Raw genomic sequence first — 20,676 nt, forward strand, 5'->3', positions numbered from 1 at the left:
CATCTTACAACAACTTGCAATCTCCATGTGCTGTGTCCCTTCCCTCTGTTCTGTCTCTGCCCGAGGTTGTTTCACTGTCCTCCAATACCCAGGACATAACCCCAAAACTGAATTCAACAAAACCAAGGGCCATTCCCAGGCTCATCATTAATCTGCTGGAACGTCTCAGGCCAGGGCTTCCCATGGGCCAGGCAGCGCTTTCCAGACCATTCCCAGCAGGGCTAGGAGCTGTCACAGGCAGGGGTGCTGGCAGAAGGGCAGTGTGGTGTCAGAGGAAAGGTTAATAGCAGGGCTTGCTCTGTTCCCTGACACCCAGCTTTGGTGCCAGAGTCAGCCCAGGCACATTTCATTTACCAGTACAGAGAAAGCCACAAGAAACAATCATCATACCCACACTTGCACAGGCAGCACAGGCTCACTTCTTGCTTTCTCTGCCAGGAGAGAGACACATGAAGATGGAGCACAACTTTAATTGTAATTAAATCTTACAATATTGCAGGTTGAATCATGTGGGTAACCAAGAGTGCAGCAAGCTTTGACTCTCCACAGCCTCGTGCAGGGCAGACACTTGCCCTGCATTTTGCTTTTGATGGATGTGCATGGCCACGGCCACAGAGGGAGAGGGTGGTGGCCTCTCATTCCTGCTGGTGTGTCCAGGCAGGATGGAGCAGTAATTAACAGGGGAGGGCAAGGATAAAGGGAGATACCATTTCCCTGAGACTGGTCTGATCCTGTGGATAATTTCATCCTACAGCAAATCCAGGTGAGGGCCTGGCACTGGTGGAAGCAGGGCAGCAAACCTGCCCTGAGGCTTTGCTTCTCTACCAGAGATACGGAGAAAGAGTGGCCTATGGGTTTGAGGCCCTTCAGTCCCTGCCCAGCTGGAAATTTCAAGGGAAAGCTGGACAATTATCACCACTGTTATTTTGCAGATGGAAGTGCCCTGGTGGTTTGAGGCTCTGGGTGAGCTCCCAGCTCCCATTCCAGCTCTGCCTCCAGCTGCCTCTGTGTTCATGGGGATGTGGTGCAGGAGCAATTACAGCTGGAGATGCATGTGTGTAAGGAAGGGGCTCACCTGTCTCACCTCATCCAGCAAGAATGCTGAATTTTGGGTTCTCTGCAGAAGGTTCAGGCAGTGCTGGGAGTGGTGAGAGGGCTCTGGTGCCAGAGGGTCTTCATGTCTCAAGGCTCTGAAGGATGCCAAGGGACTCTCTGGCTTCCTCCATCCCATCTCTGCCTCTCCCTCCTGCAGATATCATCCCTGCATGGGCAGGACACCTCAGACAAGGAGGAGGACATGGGGCTGACAGAGCTGCAGCATCAGTGACCACCCTGCAGTGCTCAGGAGTGGGGGGATGTGCCACCCAGGGCTACAGGGTGGCTCTGGGGGCCCAGGCTGGCACGGGACCCCCTCAGTCCCCCAGGAACCCTTGGCAGCAGCTCAGCCCTGCCGTGGTTCAGGGCTGGTGACTCACTGCCAGCCCTGGGAAGGCTGCAGAGCCACGGCAGGGAGGAGCAGGGGTGTCTGACGGCTCCTCGGCCTCCTGATAGATATTCCTCTGCTGCTGCATGGAGAATCACTGCTGTGTCCATGTCAGAGCCCAGATTTGCAGTGCTGGCTGTGGATTTTTCCCTGCTGTACAGCCAGCCTGGCTGCTTGTTGCTGTATTTTTGTAGTTTTTAGGCTTTTTTCTAGGAATCTTTGAGGAAGCAGCAGAGGAGAAACCAAAGATGCGGGATGCAGGTGGATAAGAGCTCACTGGCTGAGCCTGGATGGCAGGGAGGGGCATGGGCACTCTTTCCTGCATAATGCACACAGGATCCCACATTTCATCATCTCCTCAACACCTGCCATGTTGAGGGCACTCCTTGTTCTTTCATGGATCCACAGAGTTCAGGGCTTGCCTTTTTAGGCAGATTCAAATACCAAGAGGGGGCACACCTACCTTCTTCCCAAAGTCTTGGAGCAGTGGAAGAAGCATTTGTGTCCCAGGAAGACACCTTTTGGTGGGCAGCCTGTGCTGGGATGCAGCATGGGATCCAGGCAGAAGCCCTGTTTGCCTGGGCCCTGGAAGGAGCCTCCCCATGACATGCCGGGAAAACATTTTTCTATTTTTAGAGACCATGGTGCACAGTGCCAGGGAGTCAGTACATGAGTCCCAAGCACTGGCCCAGCCTTGTGCTGGGCACCAGGGCTCGTGTGGAAAGCACTCGTGCATCTCAGGGTGTTCGGAGCAGCAGCCGCCTGCCCTGGGCTCATTAACGTGATCGAGTCACAGGAGCTCCTGAAGCAGAAAGGTATTTGAGCAAAGGCTTGCTGCCTCTTTTGGCCCCTGCAGGGTCAGGCTTTGATCATGCTGGGGCCAGGGTCTTCCTCTGATTGCCACCATATCTCTGATTTGTGCCTTTGATACCCAAATCTTTCCGTTGGCCCGGCCGTGCAGGGACGCGACACGGCGGGTCTGCGGTGCTGTGCTGCCTTTGCCCAGCTCTCCCTGATTAATGTGAAACCCAGCCTCATGAATCATTCATGAAGCTTTATTTAGTATAATGATTTCTGACATCCGGTGCCTGGGAATAGCATTTTGGGACAGACCGTTTGCGACCAGCGAACTCCAGAAATAATGAGCTGACGTTTATCCCGTCGGAACGGGGAGCAGGAGGGAGGGGAGGGAGGGGGGCGAAGCAGCCGTGCCTCCTTCCCAGGGAATCACAGGTTGCTCTCTAATTAGCCAAACGTGTAAAAGCTAAATATTGACATCGTGTTGCGGTTCCCCGTGTCTTGCCATCACATTGCATGTTATTAACCTACATAGTGCCGGGGAAAGGAGCATCTGTGTGTGCCTTGGCACAGGCAGGGCTGAAGAGGCAGGAATTCCCCCGTGCAATGCTGCTGGTGGGACCTGAGGGAGCTGGGAACGGCTTCCCCTCCGCAGCTGGAGCTGGGGTGTGGCGGGAGCTCGTTGGGCTGCCCTACAGCATAAATAGCCCACCCTTCCCATCCACACTTTGCTTTAGGGAGGTGTTGGGTTCAGCTGGGAGGGGCTCTCTGCAGGTCAATGGCTCCATTTGGGAGGGAGTGGACAGGTACCCTTGTGCCTGTGCTGGCGGATTTGGGGGGTGTGGTGAGTTTATGGCCCTGAGCTGGGATTTGTGCTGTAGGTTTGTGTGTGAACAGGGGCTAGTGCAGGGCCAGTGCTTGTGGGAGATGCTTTGCTCTCTACAAACTGCCTCCTGTGAGTCTCCAAGTGCTTTGCCAGCCTTTGCCAGAGCTGTTATTTGTGGAACATCCCAGCTGCTTGGCTGAATGCAGTCATCAGCCTCTCTGAGGGACTGCAGAGGGAGTGCCCCCCTGAGAGATGGGGTTACAGAGAGGGCAGGGGTGATGGAGCACGGCTGCCCTGCCTGTGCCACTGCCAGTCTCCTGCTGAGCCCTCACATGTGCCTCCATGCAGCACGGCTTACTGCAGAGAGAAGAGGTTTCTGTCTCCTTTTCTCTCTTTCTGCATGGGGACAAGGACTGCTGGCATGCAGGGATCTTCCTCAGCTACAGGGTGCTGTCAGTGCCTCATTTTTTTTGCCTCCCTTTTGGCTCCCTGGCTCAGGGAAGTCCTGCCAGCATCTGACAGGCTTCCTGGGTGTGCAACAGTGTGTGGCTGCAGCAGAGAGCAGCCTGCTGAGGATTCCTGGTGGGATGAAGGGGGGATGGAGCCAAATGGCTCAGCACAGCTCTGCTGCCTCTTGGCTGTTGCAGGTCACGCAGAGCTGTCCTGTGCCAGACTGAAGAGCTTTGTCACAAGCAGCTTGTGAGGTTTGGCAGCACTTTAGGCAGGAGAGAAATCACAGTGGACTGCTCTGACATCCCTCAGCCATAGTCCCATCCCCTGTCAGACCCCTCCACTCCGGGGCTCCCCAGCTCACAGAGGGCTGGGTGCACTGCGTGTCTGGGGCATTGTGCCAGAGCCAGGCAGAGGGGACAGCCTCCAGCCTGGCTCAAAGGCTTCCTGGTGGCAGACACAGCCTCCCTCCACTGTGCAATCCCAGGACGTGGCTCCCCCTCTGCCCCCCCAGCTTGGCAGGAGCTAGCGTTGTGTGTTGCCCATCACTGAGGAGGGTGGGAGGGCACTGGGAATGGTTAGTGGTGCATCCTGGCCAAATAAGCCAAGGAAAAAGGCATCCCTGTGTTTTCAGAAAGAAAATGCTGGAGGGTATCAGCTGGCACGAGACAGCTCTGGCCCTGACCACCCTCTCCCTGCCACTGGAGGGTGTCTTGGTCCAGGTGAGGAGCTGAGTTTACATGAATCATCCCTCAGAAGAAAGCACAGGGTGAATTCATACATCTGTTGACCTTCAGCAGTGTGAGGATGGTTTATTTTTCGCAGCAGTGTATATTTATTTATTTTATGGGAAGCAGAATGGTATTGACTCTTTTTCCCACCTGGAATACTGTTGTTCCTCAGCAGGAATGATGAGAGCTGTGCATAGCACCTGACCATGGGCAGAGCCACTGCTGAGTGGATTCACTCAGCCCAGGGCATTTTCCCCTCTGGAACTGATGTGATTGCTGCATCCTGCTGGGACTTCAGCTTTCCACTCCTGGGCTAGGCTAGCTAAATAACCCTCCCTTTTCAAAGGTTGTCAAAGCTGTAGTAATTCTTATTAGGCTGGTTTAAATCATCTCTTGAAAAGGTCTCACATCACTCTTGTGCACCAAACTGCTCTGTATTCAGACCCCAACCACCCAGTCTCCTGAGCCAGAGCATAACATATGCAGGGAGAGGCTCCAAGAAAATATTGAAGATGTTCTGCTGTGCTCTGGGTAAGACCTGACTTCTCCCTCCTCTGCCCTGTCTACATTTCAGAGTGGAACAAAGGACACTGTGTGGAACAAGGCTGCCCCTGTGATCCCAGTGGGGATCATTAGCTGAACCCTTACACAGCACCAGCTCCTCTCTGTTCTCTGCCGATGGATCCCTGGTGAGACACTCTGGATTCCACCCCCTGGGATGGTGGGGTGTTTCTTTTGGGAATTGTCCAAGGGTGACTGGCCCCAAACCCCCTGTTTTGGGGGAAGATGGAATAAGCCAGACCTGCCACATGCCAAAGGAGCTGCCGGCTCCCTGCCCTGTGGTGGTGCTGCTGCTGTGATGTGCCACCAGGGATGTTTCTAACTCAAAGCTGGGGCCTTGAGCACAGCCTTTGACCACATTCCCAGCACCAGACCTGGTGGGCTTGTCCCAGGAGACGGTCCCACAGCAGTGAGTCCTGAGCTGTGGTAAGCCCCCAGGCACAGAAGGGGAACCTCTCCATCTCTAGGCTGCTCTAGCTGGGGGGGAGAAGGTAGTGTGGGAAGAACCAGCATGGAAACACCTCTCTGGCACAGGACTTCCTGCTTTTCCTGCTGTCATGCTGACATTACGTAGGACACAGAGGGAAATTCCCTTCCTCCCCAGAGACCTGAATCCAGAGGGTTCAGCCAAGGCACACTGCCAGGAGCTTAGCACAAGCAGTGATTCTGACCTGTGTGTTTTGGTGCAGTGCCCAGCTCCTCCCAGGCAGGTGCTATTGCATGGGGACATACAGGTGAGTCTGATCCAGTGTTGGGTACAGCTGGAAATGCTGTGCACAGTAGGGGTAGCTGTGCCTGGGGAGAGCAGGGCAGAGAATTTGTTGATGCAGCTGCAAGTGGAGGTGCAGTTGGTGCATTGCCTCAGGGGTTTCTGACTTCTCCAAAACAGAAAGCAGCAGGACTGAGACAGACTAGATGTCCCCAGAGCATCCTCTGGACTCAAAGCCACCTACTCCTGCCTTCCTGGGCCACCAGCTGGGTGACAGGCAAGGCTGACTCTGTCTCAGAGCAGGAAGAGGGACCCCTGCAGGCCATCACATGGAGATCTGGAGGCCCAGGTAGCAGTTTTGGGGAGGATGAGCCCCTCCTGCCTTGCCCTTGTCTCTGCAGAGGAGCTGCTGCCCTGGGCATGGCATCCCTCGGGCCAGCTGGGAGGCACCCCATGCCTGGAGCTCTGTGCTTAATCAAACCAATTAGCAATTTAATCTTGTTAACAAACCAAGATAATTGCAGCATTATCAAATTAGCCAGCTGCATGGAAATGCCTGCTTAATAGCTGATAATAGCTGGTCCTGATGGGGGAGGAGGGCTGTGATCTGTGACTAATGACCGCGGGAGGTGTAATCAGGCTGCTCTGCCGCGGCTGCCAGCCCCATCCTGCGTGTGGGGATGGCTGGGGGAGCGCTGGGGTTCTGCCCCTCTCACCCCACGGCTTGTGTGGCACAGCACTCCCCACGCAGAGGGCTGGGCTGGTGTCAGGAGTAGTTTTCCCCTGGAAGGACACTGCACTGGAAAAAAGCAATGTCTGATTTTACACTGAATTTCATAGAATCATAGAATCAGCTGGGTTGGAAGGGATCTTCGAGATCATCAAGTCCAACCCTTGATCCACTACCTCTGTGGTTACTATTATTTGGATGATGAGCTCCCAGCTCTTGTTCTGCCTGTCCCTGTTGGATCACTTGGCGTTTCCAGCCTTCCTGACACTGCAGGAGCTCTCCAGTTATCTCTGCCCTGCTGTGGCCAGGCTAAGCAGAGAGGTGGTTTTTCACCATAGGACTTTTTCCTTCTCAATCACTGAATAATTTCTGAGCCTTTGTCTCCCTCCCATTCCTCCATGGGGGGGGCCATAGAAGGACTCACTCCAGCAGATGCAGTTTTGGCCAGGGAGCTTCCAGTGTCTGCCTTGGGCCATGCTAGGGGTCAATCCCACAGCCAGAGGCTCCATCCTGCTGTGTTTGGGTAGTTTAAATATATGGCCAGTTGCTGCTGCTCTCCAGATTGGCTGGCTCGTGCCTGGCAGGCAGTGGGGATCATTATCCGAGCCCTTACACAGCACCAGCTCCTCTCTGTTCTCTGCAGTGTGTGCAGACAGACCAGGCTCATCTCCCAGTCTGGGCTGGGTCTGCTTCTTGAGAATGGGACATGCAAGCCTGGCATCAGCCGTGGGCTGGGGAGGGCTGGCAGGCACTGTTTGGGCACCAGCACAGGCTGGGTGATGCTCTGCCCCTGCAGCACATGGTGTAAGTGCCTGGCTCTGCTATTACACTGGGCAGAGGCCGGCGGGTCCCTCAGGCTGCACATGCTCGCTCTTGATGATATTTCTTGGCATTTCCTGAATTTTTGTCCCTGGCACTCAGCTGTACAAAAATTACAAGAATCCCTTGGAGCCATGATTTTATTGTCCTGGCTTGAGGCTTTCCCAGGCAAGTTTCCTCAGCTGAGTTTTCCCCACCAGCTCAGGTCCAGTGAGGGGTTCAGCACCACTTGGGTCTGTGTGCCCCTGGATGGATTTTCTCCCTGAAGCCAGCCCCTAACCACACTGCAGGTGTGTAGCCAGTAGGTTTTCATTCTCTTCCACAGGCAGAAATTCTGGGGCGAAACTAGCAGTGGGGCTGGGTCTCAGGACGGGCCCAGAGAGGAGCAGGAGGAGGTGGGGAAAGGAGTCACACACCACAGGCACCCCTGAGACAAGCCTCTTTTATTTGGTAAAACAGCAGTGGAGAAGCAGAGGGAGAGGGCAAGCAGGTGGCACATGGCACTGCACAGGAGCTGTCATAGAGTGATCTTGGGGCAGAGGTGGTCTGAGCATGGGCTGGGGCCAGAGCTGGCCCGGGGATGCTGAGATGGCCCTCGGTCTGTCGTGGGAGCTGAGCTCACACTGGTGAAAAGGAGGGAAAGAAGGTTGGGTCTGGTGTTCAGAGTAACCTCAGCCCACATGTTTGCCCACCAGCCACCCCCCATCCTGACAGTGGAGGGCTCTGGCAGGGGGACACAGCTCCCTGCCCACCATCATCACACCCCTTTGCTGCCCGGGAGGTGGGCACAGGCGGGGGGGCTCCCGAGCTCCTACCGTGGATGGGGCCTCTGCTGGGCTTCGGGATGCATTTCCTCCCGCAGTAGGTGGGGCAGCACTTTCTGAACCGGGGGCACTGCCGGTCGCTGTTGCACCGGTTCGGGGGGTTGTGCAGCGCGCAGACGATGCGGACGGGTGGGCAGGACCAGGCGCTGCCTGCAAGAGGAGGGACTTGTTTGCTCCAGGGCAGCTGCGGGACCCCGGGGAGATGCTGCCCAGCAAACACCCATCTACTCTTCTCTTCCTTCCCCTCCCCTCCCACAAGATCCTTGTAAACATGACTCCTTCCCAACCCCTGAGCTTTTCCTTCCTGTACCTTACCCTGGGATGTACCATACCTGTTGGCAGTTCTGCCCAGAGGATGAGCATCCCCACCAGGACGAGGGCGGCCACCGACCTCATGCTGCCGTGTCCCTGGGAGGTGTGAGTGTGAGAGCTGTGGCACAGACATTTAAACCCTTCGGGAGGATGGGGGTGGGGAACAGGATGTTTGTACCTTTTTTCCTCTGTCTATTGCGTTGTGTTTTCTGGAAGCCTTTTGCACAAGACACAGAGGGTATTGTTCAATTGCTCAAAAAGCGTTATTCCATTGCACAGCTGTCCCCTGCAACCACACCTGGGGTGAGGGTCAAGTCAAGGGAAGATGGTCCAAGGGTTCCCCAGGCAGGCTGGAGGCAGTAAAGCTGCTTTCTTCTGGGCAAGTACTCCTCTGCAGGTATCCTTCTTCAGGAGAAACCATTGTGGTGACCGTGCCATGTTCCCCTCTGGGGCTCTCTTAAGCAGGTTTCCCCTCTGTAATTTGCTTGCATGTGGACCTGCAAACCAAACCTTACAGCACAATCCAGATCAGCATGAGGCTGCCTGTGCCTTCCCAGGGATGATCCTTCAAGTTTTTCCCAGAGGTAACTTGCCCCAGCCCCAAACCCTCCTGACTCCTGCCCCACTGCAGGTATAAGCTAATATGGGGAAAACATATGGCTTAGCCAAGAGTGAGTCTTTCTCAACCTCTTTGGGGGTCACCTGAACCCCAGTATCTTCTCTGGGTGGCTGCTGCCTTGTAGGAATCAGGTTGATGCTGGAAGAAAGTGGCTGGCTTTGCTGGGGTAACCCTGTCATCAGCCATGATGGAACACAAGGACAGCTCAACTAAGCCCTAACTCTTGATGGCTGTAGGGAATGGGGACTGTATTCCTTGTCTGGATGGCAGAGGTCCCACCAGCATTCAGCCCTCCATCTCTTCCTGCCTTCCAAGGAAACACTACACCCTGTTTCCCTGGCCTTCTTTAAGTGCCCTTGGGCAATGGGAAGTTGCTCCATTTCCACTGATGGGTCAATGGCCCCCTCACCTTGTGTAAGGGGTTCCTGGAGCCTTTCTGTGGGACTTCTTGGGCTGGCAGGAAACCAAGCCGTGCCGGAAGCAGGCTTTGGGAATGTCCCTGAGAGGCGAAGGCTCCTGCAGTCAAACACTCCACATTCCCACAAAGAGCATGCTGGGGCAGCCCCTGATTTTGTAACCAGGAAGGGTGAGGAGCAGCAAAAGCCCAATATCACCCCTACATGCTCTGTGCAGCCCCTGAGCCCCCCACCATTGCACTGACCCAGCCTCTGGAGCCACCGCCTTCCATCCAGGGCACAGTGGGCATCTCACTGCGCTGCTTCCTTTTCAACCTTCCATTCTCAAATCTTAATGGGCCACATTAACTTACTGGATATCTGTTAATTATTGTCCAATTTCCCTGTTAACTCTGTGGCTGCATTTAGCTCTTTGTAAAGTCATTTATTAAATAACCGGCAGAGGATATAGCCAATCCAAATAGACTTTCTGGGCTGTGCACCAACAATTTAGCACTTTTAATGAGAAATACAAGCATTGGATTAATTTTTAAGCAATCTTTTGGCACTCAGCTGCTGTTGGGGCTGGAGAGGACAATGCTGTGCTCCCATCTGGTGCCAGGATCCGGCTGAGGTGGGGCTTGTACCTATGCCTCCAAGGGGGGAGAAGAAACTAAGGAACAAGGCTTGGATTAAGCTGCAGAGAAGATGGAGGGGAAGAAATCCATCTGAAGCATATTCAGTAGTGCTTTTTTTCATAGCAGGGGGAATAGTCTGAACTCTTTCTGTTGTAAACTCCCACAGAATAACCAGGACCCAGGCATTTCTGGGCACAGGACTGCCTGCAGGCCCTGTGTTGCTTTCTGCTGTGTGTGCAGCACCCATTGCCCCAGGGTCCCTCAGAGCAGTCCCCGTTCCTTATGGCTCATGCTCTTCTACATGAAAACCACTCTCTGAGCCTCCTCCCCAGGCAGCAAGACCTGAGCTGTCAGATGCTGAGAATGCTGTGGCAGATGCTGCATTTTCCCAGCCAGAGCAAGGCTTTCCAGTTTGTATTCTCTGGGGATGGAAAGGATGAGACCAGTAGCCCTGGGTCCCCCAGCCTTAGAAAGGTGCACAAAGTGCTCAAGGAACAGCTTGTGCCCTGCAAAGCAGCCCTTGTCCCCCACCAGGGGATGCAGTGCTTTCAGCCTGATGATGACCTCCATCCATCAATCCCCCCCTCCATCCAACCATACATTCCCCAGCTCATGGCTGAGGATGCTCTGCTCCCCTCCGGGCTGTCTCCAGCAGCTCGGGGTGCCCGGGAGAAGGGGGTGCCCGCAGCCCAGAGCACCGTCGTGAGCGCTGGTGTCTGGTGCCACCTAGTGAAGAGACATTCATGAGGCTCTGCAGGACCAGGCACGGCCCAGGTCCCAGATGGGGTCCCATGGAACAGAGCCCAGCGGGATTTGCATCTCCTAATACCAAGAGTGTGCAAAGAAAATTAAAGCAGAGTGTGACCTCTGCCAGTGGGACACTTCTGTGCAGAAGGTACTCCCACCCCTGCAGGGGCCATGCCAGCACCCTCAGACACCTCCAGCCCTGGGAACCTAGAGCAGGTGAAACCACAACTCTGCAAATGCTGTGTGTGCTGAAAACAAATGCAAAGAAACTGGGGTGTGAAATGCAAAGACTATTTATTTACAGAAGAGCATCAAAACTGACAAACTGCAGAACATATTTACAAGAGAAGAACTTTTAGAAAAACAGCAAGTTTTAAAACGTATTTACATCCTAAAAATCTTCATAAAAACAACAATCGATGAAACGTATTTACAGAGGCATTACAAAACAAAACCTAAAACATATGTACAGAAGACCAGCATCCACGTCCTTCATCTCCATCAGTCCTGGAAGAAAAGCAAGGGCATGGTCAGTGCAGTCGGGCCCCGCTGGGTGTTCCCTGTGCCCCCAGCCTGGCACACGCTGGGCACAGCGGGACTCTGGTGCCAGGCCTGAGCCCGGCTGGGGATGGGATGGGGGTTGTGTGGCCCAAAGCAGGTGCAGGGCAGGCCAGGGCTGGGGGTTGTGCCGCCACAATCCAGGGCACGGGGCATCGTGTCCCTGAGTGGGGCCACCCAGCCCAGCCCCAGCCTGGCAGCAGGTGACCCGCTGTCCCCAGGGCAGGGCATGGCCAGGACATGCCTGTGCTGCTGCTGGGGGTCTTCATCCCAACACCATGTCCTCCTCATCATCTTTCTGGTCAATATCCATCTCCTCCTCCTCCATATCTATCTCCATCTCTTCCTCCACATTCTCTTCCAGATCTATCTCCATCATTTCCTCACTATCCAATACCATATCGATTTCCATCTCCTCTTCCGTGTCTCTGGCAGCCTGTGTCAGGGGGCACAGTCTCAGAATGGGGTCCCTGTCCCACACCATTCCCACAGAGCTCCAGCCCACCTCCATGGGGGGTGCCCACCTCCATGGAACAGCACTGTACCTTCATCAGGACAAGAGGGAGCATCCTGCTGGGATGGATGACAAGATCCACACAGCAACTACTGTTCAGGACTGATGGGTATTGGAGGGAGCAGGTGAGGACAGTCTGCTGGGAGCAGGATGAAGGGTGGTCTCTGAGTAGGGTGAAGGGTGGTCAGGGCAGAGGGTGCACTGGGAGCTCCAGAAAGGTGCAATGGGAGCAGGGGAATGGCTGCTTTGTGCTCGTTGCTGGGTGCTGGGCATTCCACATGGAACACGGACACAGCTCTGGGAGCTGTGATGTCACAGGACTTGTGGGGCCGCTCCACAGTGGGGGATGGGAATCATGGAATGATGGAATCCTTGAATGGTTTGTCTTGGAAGGGACCCTGAAGATCATCTCATTCTAACCTGAGCAACCTTCCACCACACCAGGTTGCTCAGGGCTCCGTCCAACTGCCCCTTCAATGTTCCCAGGGACAGAGCCTCTCAGGCACTGTCTGTGCCAGTCCTCTCCACCCTCACTGGAAGAAAATATCTTCCTTAGGTTGAACCTAAATCGACCTCCTTCAGTGCAAAGCCATCCCCCCTTGGTGACCCTGCTGAACACTCTGTCCCAGCTTTCCTCTGGGCCCCTTCAGCTCCTGCCCAGCCACACTGAGGCCCCCCTGGGACCTTCTCTTCTCCCAGCTCAGCAACCGCAACTCTCTCAGCCTTTCCTCAGGGCACAGGGGCTCCAGCCCTCGAAGCACCTTTGAGGCCTCCTCTGGACTCTCTCCAGCAGGTAGGTCCATGTCCCTCCTGTGCTGAGGACTCAGTGCTGGGATGAGCCTGGAGGGGCTGCAGCTTCATGGTGGGGAATGTTGTGTTATCCCTCCACAGAGGAAGGAAACACACTGTTGTGCTTAGATAAAGGAATGAAGATGGTGCTGGTTCTTTGTGGAGCGTGCAGGGACGTGTCAGGAGCAGGTCCCGTCTGTCCCTTGTCCCAGCACACACCCCAGAGTGGCTCCATGGGGCGCCTGGGTCCATCCCGCAGTTCATCTTGGAGATCCCTGTATTCCAACAAGCACGGGCTCCAAAGCAAACCCTGGCAACAGGGACACAGCATCCATGTCATGCTGGCTCCCTCCAGCTGAGGCTGGGCCTGCAGCATCCTTTGCCCACAGAGCAAAGCTTTCCCCAAAGGACTTGTGGAGCCCATGCACAAGGGAACTTCCAAAAGCCAGAGGCCCCTGTCCTGATGCAGAGATACCTCTGGGACTCTGAAGCCCTGCTGAAAGGAGAGGCACGTGACATACAAATCTTCAGGGGGTTTATTGTCAGGATAGAAATTCCTTTATAGAAAAGATGAGTTTCAAAATAGCACTACTCTGCTCTCAAAATTAAATATACATAGATATATACACACACATACATATTGATAGAATAATTACCATTTTGCTATGTGATTATAAAACCAAACAAGATAATACCAATTCCCAAATAATTCTGCCAAACTAGGACCAAGGGATCTGACAATTCCTGCCACCCACTTTCCCATGGGAGCCCACCTTGGCACCATGGCAGGAGCTGGACAGGCATTCCTGGCCCTGCCTGTGCCACCTGGCTCTTCTTGCCCCACCACTTGGCAGCAGTGGTGAAACTCTCAGGGTGACACCACTGTAGGATTTTTCTCTTGCAAAGTAGCTTGCCAGGCTCCAGAGGGGTTGTGCAGGGCTGGGTCATCCTAGTTGCTCTGTGGAAAGACCGGGTGTCACATCTGTCCAAAGACCTGTCTGGTCACACAGTCATCTCCCCTCATCCCAGACCTTCCAGCTGGGAGGAACGAGGCAACAGCGATGGGTGAAACCCCTTGGCTTCACAGCAGAGGTTTTAATCAAGTTCCTTTTTGGTGTTCTTAGGATTTTTTTTTAAATACAATCCACATCCCCCCCGGGGACTTTGAGATATAAGAACAAACACTGATGCTTTATCATAACCTAGCAGTAATAATGTCATGTAGCTACTGTACATCCCTGTGCCCCATCTGAGTGCTGCAGCCCTCTGCCAGGATCACTTCTTGTTGGCAATCTGCTTTTCCAAATCTTCAAGTCTGGCTGTCATCTGAGCAAGTGAGCGTGCTAAGGAAACAGCGTGAGCCGGACGGTGTGGGGGGCAAAGAGCTTTTTCCCTTTGAAGAAGCCTAAAATTCTCCCCACCCCCCTTAACTTTCCCTCCCTTCCCCGTGTGCGCTCTGTTCCCAGCTGCCCTACACCCAAGCAAGCCCAGGTTTCACCATAAAGGATATTTTTCTCCGTCAGGCTCTGCAGGATGGCCACGGTGTTCGTCTGGAACTGCACCAGCGCTTCGCACTCACACGGGCTGCGGATCTCTGTCTCCCCTTTGCCTTCCTCTGGGATGTGGGGGTTTGGCTGCAGTCAGAGCCACAGCCCCACAGTGCCCCCACGGCCCTCCCTTGCTTCTGTAGAACTCCTTTGTCCCTACAGCTGCCCACCAGGACTGGATCTGAGCCTCATGGCTCTTCCCACTCTTTTGCCCTTTTTTTTCAGCCTCTCTCTTTTTGCCAGGCTGCATCCCTGCTAGCCCAGCAAGTCCTTTTCCAGGCATCCCATCTGGCACCTCACGGAGCTGTCACACACGTGGTCACAGTGTGCCAGGGACAGCCAGCACTGAGCTTTACTTTGCCTTCAGGCTGGGGTGGCAGGTGGCATCTTGACTCCACATCTGCAGCCCCAGCCTTTCCCACAGCAGGAGGACCTTCACAGAAATCCACTGTGGTCCTTGTGCACCCAGCAGCAGAAGCACAGGTCTGGACAAGGCCACCTTTGGAGCTGGGGCAGGGTGCCATCCCAACTTCTGCCCATGCAACAGCATGGGGGTGGCTGCTCACATTAACACTTTTGCATTAACCCCCCCATTTTTTAATTAATCCCCCCAGCTCCATCTTTTCTTCTCCCAAAACCCTCCCTGAGACCCACCTCTATACCCACAAGAGCCTGGTGAGATCCAGAGACAACCTAGGCTCACACCAGCCCAGCTCAGCCTTGGGGTACTTGACACAGAGTGACAGACACACAAACCACCCCAACTGGCTCTGTGGGGACAAGAGGCCCCTCCCTGGCTTGGGGCCGAGTCTCCTGGTGTGTCCAGGAGCACCCACCTGGGCAGATGTTCAGTGAGAAGTTCTCCACAAGGTGGGTCATGGTGGTGAAGTCCGCTGAGTAGGAGAAGTGCTGCTCCACTGGCTCGGAGGCGATCGCTCTCAGCTCCTCTTCCACGGCCTTTCCGACGCCCACAGCAAACATGACGATCCCTGCATGGCAAGGACGGATCCTGAGCACTGCGCTGGCCACCCCACAGCAAGCAGCCCCGAGCCCAGAGGGGGCAAAGCCGAGGATGCAGGATTTTCTCTGGGCTTCCCAAACACACAGCAGGAATTCGGGAAGGATGGGCAGGAGCAAGGCAGCACTGTGGTGGTGCAGGCTGCCGCATGAAGGATGCTGCTCAGAGCACCCTGCAACCACAGCAGAGCATGTCTGCCCCTGCCAACCCAGGGGATACAGCCCCCCAAGGCTGGATGTTGCAGCCTCTCCCCAAGACAGCCACCCTGAGGAACCATCCCAGGATGCCCAAAGCACGGTGACCTGGAGCTCCCCAGACCCCCACACCTGACTCCTTTGCTCTCCTGGCCCATTCGGAGATGTCGTCCTGCGAGCGTCCATCTGTGAAGACGAGCCCAATTCTGGGGATGTTGTGGGAGAGAGGCCTGGCACCTTCCAGCTCAGAGAAGCTGTGCTCCACCATGTGCTTGAGGGCAAGGCCTGTCATGGTGCCTTTCTCCATGTACTCCACATCCATCACCGCCTTCTTGATCTCATCCGCGCTGTGGTACTTGTTGAGGGGGAACTCGGTGCGGACGCGGCTGGAGTACTGCACCAGTCCCACCCGTGTGCCGTGGGGGGACACGTCCAGCAGGTCCACGATGCGGTTCACAAACTGCTTCACCAGCTCAAAGTTTTGGGGACGGACACTCTTGGAGCCATCGATCACCATCACCAGGTCGACGTGCCCGGCTCCACACTCTGCAAACACGGGGGGAGATGAGAGGGGACCAGCCTGGCCATGGGCACTGACTGAGTGAAGGTGCCCAGGGCTGGGGCAGAGCTTCTGAGCTTTAGGACACTGTGGGGAGCCCCTGGAACTGCAGCTGGGAAGTGGGGCAAAGCGTGCGCAGAGGATTCAGCCCAAAAACCTCCACTGACACCCCAACACCCTGTGAAAGTCTTTCCTGGGTCTCTCTTTTCCTGAACCTTTCCTCCAAGCTGTGCATTTTCTGGGCCACGTCTCTGAGGAGACAAGCATCCATCCCTGCAGCACCAGGGTGCTCCCCCAAGCACAGCTAGCTCTCCATCCTCTTCCAAACTAGCTCAAAGTCCCACTTAGAGTCCCCCAGCCCAGTTTCAGGTGAGCCCTCCCCAGGAGAGACCAGACAAGGAGAATGCCAAGTACTCACTGCTGCATGTCTTCCCATCAGCCTGGAGCTGCTGGCCCTCAGGGCACATGCAGTGGTAGGAGCCCTCTGTGCTCACACACTTGAACTCACAGCCGTGATCCACCCCGTTGCAGAGGTCAGTGGCTGGAAGACAAGCCAAGGGCAGGGGTTTATCCTCATTCAGGTGGAGTGGTCTAGGAACAGCCCTTCCCCTGGGGACAGGGCAGGACATAAAGGCATCTGCCATATGCACAGCCTGTGCTGTGTGCCACGCTGGGACCTACCCCTGCAGGACCTGCCGTCGGGCTGCAGTGTGTACCCGCTGCGGCAGCGGCAGTAGTGCCCGCTGGGAATGCTCACACACTCGTGCTGGCAGCTGTGGTTCCCAAAGCTGCAGTAATCGATCACTGGTGAGAGAAGGAGAAGTGAGGGCAGAAAGGGAAAGACAAGAGGAAAGGGAGAACGAGGAGCAAAGGAAGAAGGGACAGGGAGGGAGACCATCACTTACTAATGCAGCTCCTCTTGTTCTGGCCGAGGTAGTAACCTGGCCGGCAGCGGCACGAGTATGACCCCCGAACGCTGACACAGTGGTGCTGACAGCCGTGTCTCCCATCTGCACAGGCATCAATGGCTGCAGGGGAACAGAACACCCATCACCTTCCTGTCCCGACCTCCCTGGGACCGCTCTAGGACTTCAAAGCATCTCCCAGCACCGTGAGACAAGAAGGAAAAGTCCTGGTGTGGTGACCAGGCCGACTAACACGGCTTTGAAATAAAATACAGGGAAAAAACACTGTGCTCTTCAGTGCTGGGATGTGCATCCTTTGATACACACTGCCCAGACCCCCTCAGATGACAGGCCATACGAGCCCCAAGTGTTCCATCCCAGAGGTGTGGCCGGGATTTGGCAACACTAAATGTCTGCAGTCATTACAGACCCAGGAAGCAGAGGGCCCAGTGAAGAGAGCACCCAGGCTGCTGCTGGCCTTGCTGGATCCTCTGCTGTGTCCCAGCTTCCCTCCATGGGACCCATAACTACAGGTTCCCTATGAGAGTTCAGATAATAAAAAGAATTTTTACGGGAACAGGTCTTTCCATCCACGTTGAGCCTGTAGCCGGGGTTGCACTCGCAGTAGAAGGAGCCAGGGGTGCTGACACAGCTGTGCTGGCAGCCGTGCTCCCGCTCCACACACATGTCCACCCCTGCAAGACAGAACAGGGCATCAGAGTGGCCCACGGGCACACTGGACGCCTGGGACCCCAGCTTTGGAATATGCCCTGTCCCTGCAGCAGAAGCCACTGGGATGACCCACACAGCCCCAGCCCTGTCAGCCCCAGTGCTCAACCACTGATTTCCAGTGTACAGACATGGACACTGTGCAGTGCCCTGTCCCAGCATCTCACTGGGGAGGCTGCTTCCCCATCTGCACCACTCCCAGCATGGGCAGCCACCCCAAACACCCCTCTGAAGGTCATCTTCTATCCCTGGTGAGGAGCAGACACCAGGGCCACCCTTGCCACTCCACAGCAGCAGCCCTCACTCACCGCAAAGCTTGTCCTGGAACTGCTTCCCAAACTGCTGGATGAGCTCAAAGGACTCCACCAGGAAGACGTGCTCCTCCAGGGGCGGCGAGGCCATGGCCCGCAGCGAGTTCATGTCTGCCCGCTGGATGCCCACGGCGTAGATCTCAATGCCAGCATTCCGGGCCTGGGTGGCCACCTCGGTGACACGGTCCTGGGGCCGCCCGTCCGTCACGATGATGGCGATGCGGGGGATCTTCTTGTGCGGAGGGCGCGCGCCCTCCTGCGCGGTGAAGGCCACGTTCATGACGTACTGGATGGCCAGCCCCGTCATGGTGCCCTGGGCCAGCGGGATGATGCTGTTGATGGCCCTCTCCATCTCCGCCCGCGTGAAGAAGGTCTTGAGGGAGAAGATGTTCTGCACCTGGCTGGAGTACTGGATCACCCCCACCCGCGTGGCGTTGGGGCCCACGTCCAGGTCGCCGATGATGTCGATCATGAAGCGCCGCATGGTCTCGAACTCGAAGGGGCGCACGCTGCGGGAGCTGTCGATCACAAACACGATGTCCAGGGGACCCGTCCTGCACTTCAGGGCTGGAGGGGGGCAGAGAGAGGGTTCAGCCTCGTGGCTGTCTGCGGGGAGCAGGTCTGGGAGCAGAGACATCCTTGCTGGGTGGCTGGAGGGGTGCTCAGTCGGGGATGGAGAGAGCGGGTCTGGGTAGCCCCCACAAACCAGCACCTTCCCACCGCCCAGTAAAGTCATGGAAGATGCTGGTGGAGCGGGAGCAGGGCCAACAGGCTGGGGAGACATGCCTGACTGTGGGTTGTTGTGGTTGTGTTTTTTTTCAGGGCAGAAAAAGAGACAGAGTAGAGCAAAGCTAAGGGCATGCACAGGGAGGGGATTGAGCCAAAGAGCCTCTCTTGGACACAAGGATGATACTTCCAGTGAAAATTGGGAGATTGTTCAGCAAGTGAAATGCCAATGAACATATTTTGCTTGGCTTGTGTGCACCCAAGCCTGGGAGAATTTGGCCCTAACGGTAAGCAAACAGTTTGAGTCCCCTTGGGATGATGTCCAGACCTAGGCTGTCATCTCAACTGCTCCAAAGATCTCTGAGACATACCCACTCCTTTCTCCATTTGGATCCTTCACTGGTTTTAAACTGATATTGATTTAGATCCCTCTGCCCTGAAAGGAGAGAGGCTGCTATCCCTGGGTTTGCTTTGTCCCCCCCAACCCTGAAGACTCATGCAAGGAGAGGGTTCCCCCTCATGCCTGCACATCCTGCCAAGGTCACAGCCCATGGGGAGGAGGGTCACAAACCCTGAGCTGGGCTGTGTCAAAGCTGGGGATATGCCCAGAGCAAGTGGCACCAGACCCAACATACTGGGGCCGGGCTCAGGCTCCCACCCCCCATGGCAGCACTGGCAAGTCTGGGCCTTACATCTGGGGGGATCTCCATCCTCCTGGGGATGCCTTCAAAGAAGAGGCATCATGTCCCCCCACCTCGCACATCAAGCTGTCATCCGAGGGCTCCACTGCCCTGATGCTCTCGGTTCTTTCTCCTCCCCACCATCTGGGGCTCACCTGCAGGTTTTGGTCTGGCTTCCAGTGTCGTCAGGAGAAGCAGGAGGAGAGGGGCAACAGGCAGGAGTTTCATCATGGCTCTGCAAGTCCACACAGTTCCAGGGCTGGAAGGATGTGCTGCAGGGAGAAGACAGTGTGGAATCAGTGCAGAGGGTGGGCTGGCCCACAGGGTGACATCCACCTTCAGTGGGTGTCCCCAGGTGGTGCCAAAAACCCTAAGCAGCAGTTTTGACAGATCCATCCCCAAACTTCTCTGAAACCACGTGGGATCTTTCCCATTCAAGGACTGGCAGTCTCAGCACAGCTCAGTTTCATTACAGCAGCACTGCTCTGCCAAAGGGTCTGATTTTCTGCTCTGGGTGGAGCTGGCCATTGGACAAGCCTTATTTTCACTTGCAAACCAGGCAGATGGAATGTTCATCCAAATGCTTTTTCCCCGACTGTGTGGCTGCTCTCCACAGCCATTGGAGAGTGGGAAAGCTGCACCCAGGGATGCAGAGCACCAACCCTCCTGACACTCCCACACAGGAAGAGAAGCCCCCAGATGAAACACCAGCACAGATAAAACCTGCTCAGAAGTCTCTCAAAGTCACTGGCAAACATCATTTTTCCACCAAGTTCCATAAATTTATTCTCTGCCTGTTTCCAAACTCCCTTTGGAGAGCAGAAGCCTCCTCAGGCAGAGGGTGTAAGGGTGCCTGCACAGGTGGGCTGGCACCCACCCGTTCCTGAGGGAAGGTGCTGAGTGAAGCACTGCTGCTCTCCCTCACATCACCTCAGGGTGCCCACCGCTCTGTCACCAGTGCTCTGCAGCTCTTCCTGTCCCGCTGGCTTTTCAAGGGATGCTCTGCATCGTGACAGTTTTTTTCATGCCTTTAAAGTGGGATCATGGGAGGAAAAGATATTTAAACTGGTTACCCGAAACCTCAGCTTGTCACTTCTCTCCCTCCCTGCCCCACCTCTGTGTTGCCTTGCCTTGCCTTTCCCTCCCTCACCTGGCACCTGCAGGGACATGTATTTATTTTGTTTATTTTTATTCCAGCTCCGGTTGGAAACCCAAGGTGCTGAGGATGGAAATGCCACAGATAATGCAACTTTCCCCAGGAGACATGCAGTGCCAGGACTGGGCACAGATACTGGAAGGCTGCTTTTAAAAAAAAAAAAAAAAAAGCACACAGAAATTCATTTTATCGGTAGTTATCAGCCGATATTTATTTAGCCCCAGGAGGTCTCAGTTGTAATTCATCACCAGGGCTGCTGTTTAATTGCTCAGTGGTTACGTGCAGCCCTGAACAGCATGTCTTTGACAGCAGGGACACTGATAATAGGTTTCACAGCTGCATCTTAAA

General features: G+C 55.3%; 2 protein-coding genes across 2 annotated transcripts; both read right to left on the minus strand.

Moving 5' to 3' along the window:
• Nucleotides 1-7,533: 7,533 nt before the first annotated feature.
• Nucleotides 7,534-8,343, minus strand: LOC116795309 (caltrin-like protein 2). The gene is made up of 3 exons (XM_032704941.1): nt 8,264-8,343; nt 7,923-8,081; nt 7,534-7,730 (listed from the first exon to the last, which is right to left on the minus strand). The coding sequence occupies exons 1-3, from the start codon at nt 8,325-8,327 to the stop codon at nt 7,726-7,728; spliced, it is 228 nt and encodes a 75-aa protein (XP_032560832.1). The 5' UTR covers nt 8,328-8,343; the 3' UTR covers nt 7,534-7,725.
• Nucleotides 8,344-13,123: 4,780 nt separating this feature from the next.
• On the minus strand, nt 13,124-19,427 carry MATN4 (matrilin 4). The gene is made up of 10 exons (XM_032704942.1): nt 19,328-19,427; nt 17,764-18,333; nt 17,299-17,421; nt 16,727-16,849; nt 16,503-16,625; nt 16,240-16,362; nt 15,395-15,808; nt 14,887-15,039; nt 14,014-14,118; nt 13,124-13,837 (listed from the first exon to the last, which is right to left on the minus strand). The coding sequence occupies exons 1-10, from the start codon at nt 19,401-19,403 to the stop codon at nt 13,779-13,781; spliced, it is 1,869 nt and encodes a 622-aa protein (XP_032560833.1). The 5' UTR covers nt 19,404-19,427; the 3' UTR covers nt 13,124-13,778.
• Between the last annotated feature and the right edge of the window lie 1,249 nt (nt 19,428-20,676).

The sequence above is a fragment of the Chiroxiphia lanceolata genome, chromosome 17 (genome assembly GCF_009829145.1).
Source record: "Chiroxiphia lanceolata isolate bChiLan1 chromosome 17, bChiLan1.pri, whole genome shotgun sequence".
NCBI lineage: Eukaryota > Metazoa > Chordata > Aves > Passeriformes > Pipridae > Chiroxiphia > Chiroxiphia lanceolata.

Excerpts from the sequence above, each read along its gene's own strand:
- LOC116795309 (XM_032704941.1), bottom strand. The coding sequence starts at position 8,327 with ATGAGGTCGGTGGCCGCCCTCGTCCTGGTGGGGATGCTCATCCTCTGG. Across the intron at positions 8,082-8,263 it reads CTGGGCAGAACTGCCAACAG|GCAGCGCCTGGTCCTGCCCA; the intron begins GTATGGTACATC and ends CTCCTCTTGCAG.
- MATN4 (XM_032704942.1), bottom strand. The coding sequence starts at position 19,403 with ATGATGAAACTCCTGCCTGTTGCCCCTCTCCTCCTGCTTCTCCTGACG. Across the intron at positions 17,422-17,763 it reads GTTCCAGGACAAGCTTTGCG|GGGTGGACATGTGTGTGGAG; the intron begins GTGAGTGAGGGC and ends TCTGTCTTGCAG. Across the intron at positions 15,809-16,239 it reads TGATGGGAAGACATGCAGCA|AGTGTGGAGCCGGGCACGTC; the intron begins GTGAGTACTTGG and ends CCGTGTTTGCAG.